The 16074-nt window shown below is 37.1% G+C and overlaps 1 protein-coding gene across 2 annotated transcripts in view; it reads left to right on the top strand.

The window, feature by feature from the left end:
* Window positions 1-7209: 7209 nt before the first annotated feature.
* ppm1lb (protein phosphatase, Mg2+/Mn2+ dependent, 1Lb) overlaps window positions 7210-16074 on the top strand; it is a 245567-nt gene continuing 236702 nt past the window's right edge. The window contains exon 1 of one of the 2 annotated variants that reach the window (XM_028794463.2): window positions 7210-8143. In XM_028794463.2, coding sequence (XP_028650296.1) covers window positions 7745-8143 — 399 coding nt within the window. In that variant the 5' untranslated portion in view covers window positions 7210-7744. Of the gene's footprint in view, window positions 8144-10897; window positions 11050-16074 lie in introns of those variants that run through there. The other variant, XM_028794465.2, reaches the window with a different exon arrangement.

Genomic DNA, 16074 nt, shown 5'->3' with positions numbered 1-16074 from the left:
TTTGTTTCCTACTCTGTCTTTTATTTCTGAACTCGCTTTATCCTGCTTGCGGCATCCAACCGTAGTCTCTCCTGTTTTGCTGTGGGGCGGGGGGGGGGGGGGGGGGGGGGGAGGCTTTGTGTGGCGCCTACACACGTTCGTAGTCTCTCCCGTTTCACTCTTGGGAGCGGGGCTTTGTGTGGCGTCTGCGCACTATGTCTCCTGCGTCCACGGGCAGGTCCCTGCGTCCATATCTGGTTTACCATTCTCATTTAGTAATATGGATCCAGATCGGGATGGATGCTATATGGAGTATATATATTGTAATGGCGAATATTCTTGCATCATCTGGGGATGACATCAGCACTGAGTCATCAGCATTGTGAGCTGGTATCTTATTTTTCAAATGAGCAGCTTCAGTGTCTACAGAGTATATTTAAAGGGCAAGTCTATTAGCAGCTCAACATAAAAACTACTTTTAAACGTGTGTTTTTGAGATAAATTACTTGTGAAAAGCTTTTACAGAAGGTAGCACCTTGATTATTAATGCCCATCGTCCTGAGCATGTGGCTGTCGGTAAACCTCAGGTAGGTTCCTGGATTTAGATTTGTATATGGAGCTGGGGAATGTGTGGCAGATGGTGTTGTCACTGACCCTAGGTGAGCAGTGTGAGGCAGAGCGTGTATGTTAAACTCAGGATGACGCAGCTAGGTGTGTGCAGAGCCCCAAAATATCAGAGTGGCACTGCAGAATTGCTGAATGGGGTTGACCACAAAGTCACCAATGATCCTTTTAAAGGCAGAGTAGCGGCAATGTTGCCAGAGTGCTAAATCCATTGTAGCATTCAGCAGCATAATCAGTCAGTTACACCTGCTCACAAAGTGGTTTAAGTTATTATGCAACTAAACATATTAATTGTGTATCACTCCTCTCCAAGTGGGATTCAGCCATAAAAATATAATTTCTGGATGTCCAGGTTATATGTTTAGTTGTGTTCTCATATAATGAGAATAGTGCCTACTGCAATAGCCATAGTCTGCCTGTCTGTCTGTTCATCATTTTGTCTGTCCAGGCACACATTTTCTTCAAGGAACTGTGTTGCGACAGATCAGTTTTCATTGAAAAATTTTGAATACAAATAGCCTCTGCACATTTTTGAAATTTCAGAATCTCTCATTGAAAAGGATTGACAAATTTGCAAACTCATCTATCTTAAAACAGAGAATTATTATATGCTACTTCAATTATAAATTAGCTTTGCTGTGTTAATTTTAACATGAGAACAGCTAGTTTAGCTTGTATATTTTAAACATTTTTTTCATTTACTAGTTCAACAGCTGCTTTAGACATTAAAACAGTGAAACACCTGCAGTTAATGCACCGAAGGAAGTGCATCTCACTGTATGACATGTGTATGTATTTATTCAATTTACAAATATGATATTCATTATTCAATATGATAGTAATGATATTATTTGTTTATTCATCACTGTACAAGCAAGTATTGTCCCTTACTGTACCAAAAAGGAGGGGTAAGTCTCATTATATGCTATGAGTTTGGCTGCACACTGTTTTGTGCAAAACTCAGTCACAGCAGATCACTTCTCCCACTGCTTAAAGGTGAAGGCTTCCAGTGTTGGCCCTCATTTACATAATCTTGGTGAGATGGAGGCAGTTGGCAGTGTGCTCCTGTGAAGGCAGTCATCTATTGTGACATTCCAGTGACTCACTCCAACTTGTCCAGATTGTATTTTGTGTTTAGTCATAGGGGTGGGCTTTATATGCATGAGAGCTGACAAACAATGTAGTGTACAATACATTTAATGCAGCAACATAGAATAAGGAACACAGGTGTTTTGGACCTCACAAACAGAAGAGAAGCCTGTCTGTCTATTGTCTAATGTTTTATGCACCACAACAGACTGGAATAAAGAAAAAAAGGGCAGAGACTGCAGCTGAACTTGCTGTACCTGTGAAACCCTTCATACAACACCAGCTCTATTAGGCAGCTTGCTATTGGCTGTCCGAAAAAGGGACACGCACACATGAGCCGGAAAGTCATCAAGCAGTTGCTAAATTTGACATGCACAACACATTTTAGCCATGTAAATTGACAGTTCTGCCATGTGATCAGCAACTGAAGTCAGCAAATTTGACATACCCTCCAACTACAAGTCAGGTAAGGTGACTCCAGCTTAAGTGACATGATGTTCATGTCCATAAAGATAAAAGCAACTTAAATTATATAGAAATATATGAAAGATGACACAGTGACACTTTATGCTACTGTGACTAAATGTGCACTTAGTACATCCATTTCACTATAAACAACTTCATAGCTGCATTACCTAGAAATTACAATGATTCAATGTTTCTCTGACACTATAATTGATTGGCAAAGTACCACAATGATCCTTTAGCTTTCATTTTTGGATGGAGCTAACAATTTTAGTTTATCTCCATTGGGTACTGCTTTGAAAAATTTTATGTTTAAGAAATTTGAACTATATTAGCCACAGATCCTCTACATTCAGCAACGAACAACAGCACATGTATGTTTTCATCACTTGAGTTTAAATGAATCTGCTGTCTATAATAGCAATTTCAGACACATGGTATTGTAAAATATTATTAAAAACATTTTATGAAAGCAACTAGTATATGTAAATGTATTTGATTGTTACTGTTATTTTTGAATATGACTCACTGTAGTTAGTTCCATTCATTAGACATGGGAGCATGCCACATTTGCCAGTGTATCTAACCCATGTATCGGCATTGGGCAAAAGTAGCAGTTTAACAAAAGAATCTGTCTTGTCCAAAACAGTAAACACTGTAAATTATATTTGGATTTGTACCAGCTGAGAGTCAAAATTTCAATTTTTTTCAAATAATTTATAAATCTTAATGACACAAATTAATGTAATACTTGTAGAATATACTAGTTTGTTGTTTACATAGAATAAGTACTGATTTGCATAGACTGTGTCAATAAATAGCTGATTGCAAACATGTGTAAGCAGGAGCAAAGTAAATGGAATAGAAAGCTGTGAGTAAGTGGTTAACATCGGCCTCATTAGACAGCCTTGTGATTAAATGGGGCGACCCACCTCTTCCATCTCTCTGACACTGCCTGTTTCAGCACAGTTATTATTGGACCACAGCCAATGGACAGAAAAGGGAGCAGTGTAAATTAGCACTTTTAAGATGCCAAGGGCTGGAACTGCTTGCATATGACTCATGTTCCACCCATTCCGCAATTACAGTCATATGATTTTTGTTTATCATTGGCTGAGCTTTCAAAGTAGCAACTTCATTTAATATATGACATGCCTTATGGAAACAGTAGTATTTCAGCAGTGACATTAAGTTTATTGGATTAACAGAAAATATGCAATATGCATCATAACAAAATTAGACAGGTGCATAAATATAGGGCACCCCAACAGAGATATTACATCAATACATAGTTGAGCCTCCTTTTTCAAATATAACAGCTTCTAGATGCCTCCTATAGCCTTTGATGAGTGTCCAGATTCTGGGTGGAGGTATTTTTGACCATTCTTCCATACAAAATCTCTCCAGTTCAGTTAAATTTGATGGCTGCCGAGCATGGACAGCCTGCTTCAAATCATCCCATAGATTTTCGATGATATTCAAGTCAGGTGATTGTGACGGCCATTCCAGAACATTGAACTTGTCCCTCTGCATGAATGCCTTTGTAGATTTTTAACTGTGTTTTGGGTATTTGTCTTGTTAGAATATCCAACCTTTGTGTAACTTCAACTTTGTAACTGATGCTTGAACATTATCCTGAAGAATTTGGTGATACTGGGTTGAATTCATCCGACCCTCGACTTTAACAAGGGCCCCAGTCCCTGAACTGGCCACATAGCCCCACAGCATGATGGAACCTCCACCAAATTTCACAGTAGGTAGCAGGTGTTTTTCTTGGAATGTGGTGTTCTTCTTCCGCCATGCAAAGTGCTTTTTGTTATGACCAAACAACTCAATTTTTGTCTCATCAGTCCAAAGCGCTTTGTTCTAAAATGAATCTGGCTTGTCTAAATGAGTATTTGCATACAACAAGTGACTCTGTTTGTGGCGTGAGTGCAGAAAGGACTTCTTTCTCATTATCCTGCCATACAGATGTTCTTTGTGCAAATTGCGCTGAATTGTAGAACGATGTACAGATACACCATCTGCAGCAAGATGTTCTTGCAGGTCTTTGGAGGTGATCTATGGGTTGTCTGTAACCATTCTCATAATCCTGTGCATATGCCACTCCTGTATTTTTCTTAGCCTGGCAGACCTGGGTTTAACAGCAACTGTGCCTGTGGCCTTCCATTTCATGATTACATTCCTTACAGTTGAAACTGACAGTTTAAACCTCTGAGATAGCTTTTTGTAGCCTTCCCCTAAACCTTGATACTGAACAGTCTTTGTTTTCAGATCTTTTGAGAGTTGCTTTGAGGATCCCATGCTGTCACTCTTCAGAGGAGAGTCAAAGGGAAGCACAACTTGCAATTGACCACCTTAAATACCTTTTCTCATGATTGGACACACCTGTCTATGAAGTTCAAGGCTTAACGAGCTAATCCAACCAATTTGGTGCTGCAAGCAATCAGTATTGAGCAGTTACATGCATTCAAATCAGCAAAATTACAAGGGTACCCAAATTTATGCACAGCCAGTTTTTCACATTTGATTTAATTTCATACAACTAAATACTGCTTCACTAAAAATCTTTGTTTGGAAAACACTCCAGTACTCAGATGTTCCTAGGAAATGAAAGACATACCACTGTTACCTTTTTTGTTGAAAGTAGAGTAAATTATTATGCAGGCTGAAAGGGGTTCCCAAACTTTTTCATATGACTGTATCCCTGCTGTACCCGCTTGACTACAAATGGAAACTCATCACAATAACATATACTAACATTCAGAGCTAAAGATTTACTGTAAATTTCATTATAGGTATTTATTTATTTAAAGAGCATCTGTAAAAAGCAAATTTCACCCGGGAACAAATAAAGTTTGATCTATCTATCTATCTATCTATCTATCTATCTATCTATCTATCTATCTATCTATCTATCTATCTATCTATCTATCAGATTAGATTAATTTTATTAATCACATGGGGGAATTCAGATGTATACAACAACAGAAGCATAAAACAAAAGGATACATACTCACAGGAGAAATAATACAGCCAATAAATCAATCAATCAAAAATGCATTTATATTGTGCAGATATTTCAAAATGAACTTAAAGAATACTACGGGAGGAACCATTGAATTTCCATGACAGCAATGGGCAGAAAAGACCCTCAGACGCACTTCTTAGCACACCATGGTGGAATGAGCCTGTGGCTAAAACTGCTCCAAGAGAGTGCCTTCTTTGGGAATGAAGGAGATTTTTCATGATGGCATCCAATTTCGCCACCATTCTCTTTTCCACAACTTCCACTGTGTCCTGGGTTCACCCTGTGATGGAGCAGGCTTTCCTGATAGGTTTATTCAGACATTGTGCATCTTTTCTGCTCAAGTTTCTTACCTGGGAGACTGTGGCATAGAACAACATACTGGCTACCATGGACTGATGGAACATTTCCAGCAGCTTGTTGAACACATCAAAAGACCAGAGTCTCCTTAGAAAGCAGAGTCTGCCCTGGCCCTTCTTGTGCAGCACCACTGTGTTGTCAGAGCAGTCCAGTCTGTTGTTTATGTGAACCCTCAACGCTGTCTTAACAGCATCATAGGCCCCTGGGCAAAGTAGTGTGCTGGGGCCCTGTTTTGATAGCAAAACAGGAGCATACATAGGCATCAGAAAAATTATAGGCCCCTATACTCCTGGGGCCCCCGGCCAGTGTCCATTGTGCCCATACATAAAGATGGCCCTGTGTAGCTCTGCAAGACCTACACATCCTCCTCCTGAATGGTGATTGGTCTCAGAGGCTCCTTTGCAAGCTAGAAGTTCACCACCAGCTATTTTGTCTTGCTGATGTTGAGATACAGGATGTTGTCCCTGCACCACAAGACAAAGTCCTCCATAACCTTCCTGTTCTATGGACTCGTGTCCATTAATAATTATTAATTATTTTTTAACAATGTTAGTAATTTTAATAATGTCAGAGGTTAAAAAAAGTTTAAAGGTGTAACGTTTCAGCGGTATAAAGTCTTAAACAGTTGTGTCCTAATTTTAATAATGTTAATGTTGATAAGATACGGATGCATATATTAAGTACGTAATGTTTTTATTATCTGCAAAGATGGAAATCTTGAGCGGTCTAGAGCATATTCATACTCGAATTACGGTACAAAGTTAATAAACACCACAGGAAGTGCAACTTTAAGTTAGTTTGCTACTTTCATCACCACAAGAGGGCAGCAGCTACTGTTTTCCGTTCGATGCAATTGAGAACACATTGAGTGCGGTGCTGCAAACTAAGGTTAGCGGCAAAGTTCGCTGAAGTTGGTTTAAGATGGAGCACCTTCTTGAACTGGGAATGGACTTCGTAAACTTTGGATCACGGGGATTTTAAGAGCAAAATGAATGAATGCCGGGTAAACTCACAATAGACCAATTTAGAGTTGCCAGTTATCCAGACATTCATATCTTTGTCATGTGGAAGCACAAGCAGAGTGAATGTAATAATTAGCAACTCTGCTTTGAACAATCCAGTAATTTATTCTTTAAACACTACTATTACTTTCTTTTTCCTCACATTAAGTAAAACCCGTAATTTTGTCAAAGGATCTCAAATTTGCTCCTACAACTGAACTTACTTGTGCTTGGCAAACAGGAATAAAGCACAGAAGAATGCACTGCTTCATGTTACTTGTATTTTTATTTTTTGCACTTCTCTGTTGTATTCCAATGTATGTACCAAATCTTTAAAAAAGAAAACGGATTCGACTTATTCGGATGCACACGTGTACACGGAGCTGTCACTAATCACTCCTGGGGTCTTAACGCTTAGTTGTCTGCTCCTTTTCGCTTTCCGTCGAATTGTTTCTAGTGGGACGTACCAAAGATTTGGTGAAGGGGTGCACAGACCTTTTTTTATATGTGGTCATTTATGTAAGGCTTCAGTAGGCGGCAAAGTGACTGGGTTTGAGGTAGTAAAAGCGGCTCTCGGTAATCGTTGAGGGAAAACTTTTTTTTCTCTTTTTTTATGTAGTATGTATTCGACCCCGCACGCTATTCACTTGGCGCATCCCATTGAAGGGAATGCGGCAGCGGTGGCTTGACAGCTTGCAGCCTGAATGGATCTGAAGGGTGAGGGCTGTGCTGTTTTGCGGCAGCATCAGTTTTCTTTCAGGACCCCTGGTTTGAACAGCGTTTCGAGGCTGACGAGTGCAAAGCCAAGCGCTGACATCTGGGATCACCTTTCCGGTATTTTTGTATTTACTGCAAGAGTCGAAGATGTGAAATACTTTCAGTAAATATGCTGATATATATATTTTTTTTCAGCTAATACGAAAGGCAACGCACTTATATGAGCGGCAATGGCATTCTGCTGGCATAAGTGGAAGATGTTAAACATATCTCATATACCACGGAGGCACTGAAGTAGACATAGCCTTCTTGTATGCAAGTAACTGTCACCGATATTAACTTCATTTTGGATTGCCTGATTTATGCGCTGATAGAAAGTGGTTTGATTTTCTTGTTTTATCATTTGATATAGAAATCATCCACGGCTATGAACTGATTTGCCGATAAAGAACCATTGTCAGTAGCGTCTTTGTGTGTATAAATGATAGAAGATACAATGACTTTGCTGTCTCTTTTGGGTCGGATCATGCGCTATTTCTTACTCAGACCAGAGACCTTGTTTCTGCTTTGCATCAGCTTGGCTCTCTGGAGTTATTTCTTTCATACTGACGAAGTAAAGACAATTGTCAAATCGAGCAGGGATGCCGTTAAAATGGTCAAAGGGAAGGTGGCAGAAATCATGCAGAATGACAGGCTGGGCGGTCTGGACGTCCTGGATGCTGAGTTCTCGAAAACCTGGGAATTCAAAAGCCACAATGTGGCCGTATATTCCATCCAAGGCAGGAGAGACCATATGGAAGACAGATTTGAAGTCATCACCGACCTGGTCAACAAGAGCCATCCATCTATATTTGGTATTTTCGATGGGCATGGAGGAGAGGTGTGTTGTGTCCCTAAATCTTTTAAAGCCCGCGCGTGCGTTTATATTTGCGTTTAAAACTTCTGTGTCACAAACATCTCTATATACTTAAAATATCATCGTCTGTATATACTTAGAATATCTGTTTTGCTTGTGTAGTAATTTTCTCCTGTGTGACATAACTAAATGGAATAGGTTCGGTATTACTGTATTGTAGTCCGATTCGTCGGCGTATATTAAGCGATTACGTTATGATCTAGTTCCTGTAGTTTCGTTCGTGGTCGACTTTTAGAGTGTGTATTTCCTGGTTTGATATCAGCTAAGTCTGTTTTATTTTTTAAAACATTCTGCACACCATTGCCCCGCTTATTTCAAAGCGAAGAAAGGGGAAAAGTTAAATTATCTTGATATACACACATCGAATGGAAGGGGGATTTATAGTTTTAAGGGAAAGGCGGATGTGTGGAAGGGGGACAGTTTGACAGATCAGAATAAAAATATAACGGACCTTGTGTCACTACTGTTTTACTTATAGCGCATGAAATTCTTTCTGCGTTTGGATTTTGAAAATTTTTTCCCGTTATATTCTAAAAGACATTTTTCGTTATTTACCCCTTTTGTTTGATGATTGTTAATACGCCAATAGCGGGCTTGCTGCACCCGCTAATATAATTAGTTTAGGAAGTATTGCTTAACTGAGCGTGAATAATTTACACTCCAGGATACCAAAAGAAGCATCTGTCGCCCCACTCTGCATGGAGCTCTTTTAAATGGACCTTGTCAGGAGCTGTGATTGATTGAGAAAACGGCAATATCCATATGAGCTGCCTTATGTCTAATGATTGTCTACAGAAGTGACAGGGCTTTGTTAACATATTACATTAAAAAGGAAGAAATGCACGGATTTATATCACAAGGGTATGACGTTCATTTATGTTTTAACCAGCGGTACTACCTAGAAACAAATTCCTGCCCATTTCTGAAATATACAGTTCCATCCATTCTCTGAATTTGCTAGATCCAATTTAGGATCAAAGGGAAAACTGCTTACCCTGTTATTTCTAGGCACCAACTCTGGATGAGATAGAGCTGCGTTACAGGGAACACCCAGTGCTAATGGGACAATTCAGAACTGCCAATCAAAGTAATCTACATGCCTTTTGTATGTAGGGAGAAATAGAAGTTGGGAAGATCTATGTAGAACATACACATTGTACACAGGCAATGAATGGACTGAGAACCCAGCCCATGAACTCTATGAAAAGTAACTGCAACACAATCCAATTTTACTTAACTTATTCAAAATAAGTTAAGAATAATACCTGAGAATATTAGTTGCAAATTTTCTTTTAAGAAGTCTCTGAGGCATATAACATAATAAGGCTGTAGCAGATTAATTGGTGAATTTGGTAGCTCTTTGGAATGCTGTCACCAAGAACATGCTTATCTTTGTCTGAATTTTTACTTTGATTTTTTTTTAAATCTTGTGATTTATTAGACATTTAGAATATTTACAATCAGAAATTACCTTATGGTTTTGATACTAAAGCAATTGTGACCAACTGATATTACAGTACTTGCCAATATTAACTCTGATACATTATTTGTTAACCAAGGTAATAAATAGGCCAAAAAATATGCCTAACATGTATTGTATATCTGGAGGTTTAATGTTGATTCTCATGCTTTACATACTTGGTTACTTAAATAACTACTGTAACTCGATCAAATCATTAATACACTTTGCAGTAGGATAATCTTGAGAGCCTGTTAATTCAGGTAAAAGTACAAAATGCTTCTTTGTATATTTAAAGTAAATTATAATTTTCATATTTTTAAAAATAACATTTTAAACTTTAAATTGTATATGCGGTAAACCAAACCCAGGGTTGGGTGAGCGAAGCGAGCAGGGGGCAGAGCCCCCTAGTAAATTTAAAGTAAATTATAATTTTCATATTTTTCAAAGTCTGGACTTAATTTGTATTCATTGCAAAATCATTTGAGTTGCTGTGTCCCCAAAGTAAAACATTTATTGTTGCAAATATACTGTTTTGACAGCATATTATGCAAACAATTTAAGTTAGATATTCTGTGTATACATTTGTGTTTTGTTATCTATGAACAAAAAGTGAAAAATTATAAAATGATATGTTCTCACTGCACACATTTATCATGATATGTTTGGGAATCACCACCACGTGCCAAAAGCATATTTGAAAGTATAATGAAGTCACTCTAACTTACTTTGAATGTTTTATTAAGAGACCGCAAACTACTATGTTGTTTAGCACTGCTCCCTTTACGTTACGCGATTCTGAGTACAGACTTTGGTCTGCTCTCAATCTGTATAGAGCTTGCACATTCTCTCTCAGATTCAGTAGGTCACAGATTAAAGATATGTTTTCACTACCTGTGTGCAGAGTAAGCAGGAACTGCAATAAAGTGTTTTCTAATGATGCCCCAAGGACAGTTTTTAATAAAATAAACTTTATTCAGAGTAAAACCTGCCATGTTTCAAAAGGCACATAACCAAACAGAACTAATGTGCATGCATTGAGTAGATAAGAAGAAAATGAAATGTGGTCACAATGTCCTGGTGTAGTGGACTTTAGTCTAAATGTCATGTCATGTACTAACCTGCTTAATCCAGATCAGGGTCGCAGGTGTGCTGGAGCGTATTCCAGGCAACCAGGGCACAAGGCAAAAACAAACTCTGGACAGGGCGTCGGTTCATTGCAGGGTGTACACACACACTGAATGCACACTAGAGCCAATTTACCATTGCCAGTTCACCTAACATGAATGTCTTTGGACAGTGGGAGGAAATCGAAGCACCTAGAGGGAACCCTTGGAGAGCATGAAGAACATGAAGAACATGCAAACTCTACACACAGAGGACCCAGAACACAAACCCTAGTCTCCTTACTGTGAGTCAGCAGCAGTGCTACCACTGCTCCACCGTGCTGCCCTTTACTCTAAGTGACTAAATTTTAATTGTGAAGTTATTGATATTTACAGTCAAAGTCCATTAGAAAATATCTTACATAATTATGCTGAATTATGTGGTTTACCCTGTTTGAAAAGAAAGGGTGGGGATTACCAATTGAGAATAGCTGATTTGCATCTATAACATGTGTCAATAGTCCATGCTCAAAGGATATGCCACAAGATATAATAAATAATAAACCAAAGATTGCCAAAATATTAATTTAAAATGTATATATTACAATCTATTTATTATTAATATTAACCCCAGCTTTTTAGTTTTTAAAATTTAATTCTCATTTTTATTTTAGTAGGGTTAATTTTACATATTTTAAGTAATTTAGAGTTGTTTCATAGCCATATTTTGACATTCATGTTTTGAACAGTATTTGCTTCAGGGAAAGTTTCACTGGCATTGTCTAAGGATAAACATTATGACATTTTCTTAGATTAAAAAACACAATAGAAAAGTAGCTTCCAAAAACAAACTGGAATGAATTAATGTATGTATATGCATCAAATGGCAACTTTCTAAAGGTCCTTTGAGTTTATTGTTAAAAATGACAGATAAGCATGAAGGTGTGATTAGAGATGCTAGAACTATAAAAACAGTTCCTTCACCATGCTCTATGCTTATAATTTAGTTAGCACCTGTGTACTGGTGTGTGTGTGTGTGTGTGTGTGTGTGTGTGTGTGTGTGTGTGTGTGTGTGTGTGTGTGTGTGTGTTTGTTTCTTTCAGGACTCTTGATAACACAGCATTCTTTTCTTTCATGCCATAAACTAACAATGTCTTAAAATTCTTATTGTGCCTTTTGGATAAAATTCCAATTTCTCCACTATTAACATGATATGTATTTATGTTTGTATTTGTTCACATGTCTTGTTCATCATTTAATGAAGGTGAATGAGCTTCCATTAAAAGTACTGTAAGTTTAGGATTAGAGCATACAGTACACAATGGTTAGTTTATGCATGAAATGCCCCAAACATCTCAGAAGATTAATTTGGTCTAGTCAGAAACTCCACAAATGCCCTTTGAGGGAAAAAGAGGTTAGACCTATTTAGACATTTTGTTTATATAGCTCATTATCTTGGTCTGATAATTATGTTTATTATACAAATTACCCTGATGTTAAATTATATGAATTTAAAGTCTGTAGATCATATAATACATGACAGTAGCAAATTAATAATATTCAAATTATGTTGTATACAGTACTGAATATCGTAATTGTTAAGAAATGAGGTGTATGTAATAAACCCTAAGTACTTGTATGGGAGATAGTTGGTAAGTGTGAATACTTGTCGTTTCAGAGCCTGCTTTACAAGAAGGCTCTTTATATTGGCTAACAAGCATCATACAAAAGAATATCAAATAACGAGGTCAATTTAAAAAAAATAAAGGAAAAGACAAACCCCGGGTACACTCTAAGGACCTGTTACATATATAATGTGAGAGAATGTTATATAGAAAATCAGGTTAATAAAAATTGTATTTATTTTTGATTAACATTAATCATTTGATATCTAGCAAAGTAGTGTCATTGTGTATGCAATAGAGTAGTTCTATAAAATTAAAAGTGAATGTTAAAAAATTTCATTACTTCTTTAGACTTCAAATGTTGTTGTTAGCTCAATTTACTGGTGCACATATTGGGGAGGAACTTAATGGGATTGTTTTTTATGTGATAGTTGCACTCTTAGTGGGTTCCTAGATGATAGTTATTGATAATTACTATATTTTTTTAATCAAAACAGTTTATATTACGAAAATTAACCACCTCAATCAGTTACATTTTCCCTTTTACTCATGTAATTGCTTACTTTGATCATGATAAAGACAATAATAGAATTAATCACACTGCTGAAACTCTTATTGTTCTCTTCAACTGAGACCTTGCTGACAGCTTCACAGCTAACATGCCCCAATGGATGCAGAAGTACGTGGAGAAACTTCTAAATACTCGCACAATGACCGATCACATGGTCTGACAAAAGTGCTTTCAAATAAGAACCTTGGAACTGTTTATGAGAATGGTGTTGCTATCACCTTGTCAACACGTTGAAAGATGTAGTGTTATATGATGTATCTTCCTGAAACTGGTGTATCTCTGCCATTTGATACATGTGTGTGCAGTGGTAATTTAGATAATTTGTCATTTTTGTAATTTAGCAAAGTAAAAGCTGACTTTAGGAGTGTGGTGCTTGTGAACCATCCTCTTTGTTGCCTTCATTACTCGCTATGTCTAATGATCACTCAGTTCTTCCTTCAAAATGCACAGAGGTAAAAAGGTTTTGTAGTGTTATTTGGTTCCCTGAATTTCATTTTTCAATGAGCATCTATTACTTTTCCTCTTCACTCTGTTCAGTTTAGATCTGTTTGCTTTTGAGCCTGATGTTCTTTAAATTTGCATATTTGCCATTTCTATTTGCCTTAGCACAGCATGGACTAGAAATTATAAATGGTAGGTTTGTTTAATCTTTAATCATTCTTTTTCCAGATCAGCTATCAAGTATTGTTCTTCTTTTTGTATACTGGAGAAAAAAAGACAGTTGATAATAATCAAGTGAGGATCTCCATACATATAACAAAATAATCCAATTTCAAACAGATGTGGCCCTGAATATTTAAAAATGCTTGAGGCAGAGCTTAAGGTTCTAGCTAAGCATTTTGTTTAGACCACAGGCACATTTAAGGAGGACAGAAAAACAAACGCATGTTCCTTTTTCATAACAAAATATGCATTCTTTTGCATAGCCCATATATTAATGAATTAGAACATAAAGAATGGCAGGAAAGATAAGTAGATGCATTAATTTACTAACTAGGCTCCAATTATACTTTGTGGTGAGAGTACACTACACCAAACATTACAGAGCAAGTTTAGTCCATTTTTAACCTGGCTAACCATATGTGTTAATTTTGAGTGCTGGACTTGATATGGAGCTGGTTGACACTGAACTCAGTACCACCGTAAATGTAACTAGTGAAGCAGATGAGATATAGTTCACTACTCAGTGTAGAAAGAGGTAAGGCAGTTGAGAGGCTTCTATTTGACATTCATGTAGCACCATCTTTAGTGTTTCTAGATAATGTCTGTGACTCACTGCAATCTCAGCCTACTGTAGCCTCAGGATTGATCACTAATTGAATCCTGTCTTACTCATCCCTACACTCTGAATTATAACTGGACTATACCATAGGAGACTCTACAGTGCTTTGACAATCATATTCTGATACTGGACTCTGCTATTCCATTGCCTGGCTTTGATACGCTTAGAAAAATGTGGCCACATTTTCATTAGTTCAAAATTGCTCTGAGAAACTGCTGGTACAACCAATAGTAATGGGAAATTTTGTCTGTACCTCAGCTGCCTGTGGGAGATTGGCAAAACTGTGATACACATTTGTTAATGATTGCCCTTATCAGTTGAGGTTAAGGTTAAATTGTTTGCTAACATTTCATACACTGCATTTCCTTGGCTTTGAATGCACACAGCATGTGTTCATTTTTCATCCCCGTCTACCTTTTCCATTGTAGTTGAGTCATGACTTCCTCTAGATTGAACTAGAACCAATAAAAAAAAATTATATACTAAACGTTAATGAAAACATCCACAATTTATTTGTTGATAGCAAGTTTACAGTGACATCTTTCCAACTATACCAGGCATTAGTCAGACATCCAACAGAATGATCTGTGCTATTTTTATACTACTTGAAAATAAGTCATTGTCCTACTTGAACTGAAGCATGTATCTGAACAAATAATTAGTTGCAGCACAGTCATATTCAGTTCTCAAACTGACTGTGCATTTCAATGAGTAATTTAGATTTGAGCTTCTAGATAAAACCATGCACCAATTTAACTATTGAATTCCAAAGATCTACAGTATGCTTGTGTTAGTGTGAGTATTTTAAGTAAAGTGGAAGAAATTTAATAAACACTATAAGTAATTTTCTTATTTCATAATTTGTGATTGAAAAGCTTCCAGACATTGAAATTGGATTTTCAGTTTTGCCTTTCATAACATCTGTTGGTTTTAGAGCTATTTTTATTTTCATCTTGCAGGATGGGTATTTTAATTTCCCAAAGGCAATAAAGACGCCGTTTAATAAATTCAGCATTTTATGTTGCTTAAGTATTGCCCTAGTATGAATCCTCCACATTTTGCAACTGGCAATTTAATTTAGCATTTTGTTATTCTGAGTTATAAAACTGCTGCCGGGCAGCAAGTGTAGCTTGAGATAACATAGTAGTCCAGATGAAATGCATTGCTTTAGATTGTAAGTAAATGTGAACAAACCATTTTTTTCACATCACTAGTTTTCATGTTTGTAATTAATAGGATAAGGAATCCTATCTCAGGAGAAAACACTTTACAATGTTAGACATCAGTATGTCATTGCTGCATGTTACATTGGTTTCTTTTCTTTTCCTTTTTTTTTTCCACCAAAGTAATTTTGTTCGCCAGCAGCATTTTCCAGCTTATAAGTAACCAGTGTTCTCTACACTGGGAAATAAGATAACAATTACATACCATAACATTCTCAAACCAGACTACTTTAATTATGGGTTTTAGGGAAACAAAGCCTGTCCTGGAAACTTAAGTAGCAAGGCAGGAAACATCCCTGAATAAGATTTCAGGTGATTTCAGTGCTCACTCGTACATATATCTACACTCTCATAGGGGCAATTTAGATCTTTCTCAAGTCTTTGAGAATATGGGAGGAAAACTAGAGTGGCTACTTATAAACAACTCACAGACAACTGCCAAGTATGTGATTCAAATTCAGGATGCTGGTTTAATGAGGAAGCAATGCTAACCACTATGCATTTATGTTGACCCATAAGGGAATGGATGTTCAGGCAAAAACCTGCACTAGTACTGTATAAAAGTTTATGCATATTGCAGTAAATATGATTTAGTCTGAACTTTAGTGATATTATTAACAGCCTCTTTG

The sequence above is a fragment of the Erpetoichthys calabaricus genome, chromosome 2, assembly GCF_900747795.2.
Source record: "Erpetoichthys calabaricus chromosome 2, fErpCal1.3, whole genome shotgun sequence".
NCBI classification, from domain to species: Eukaryota; Metazoa; Chordata; class Cladistia; order Polypteriformes; family Polypteridae; genus Erpetoichthys; species Erpetoichthys calabaricus.
The sequence above is the reverse complement of the archived record's forward strand: the minus strand, read 5'-3'. Positions and strand labels throughout refer to the sequence as shown.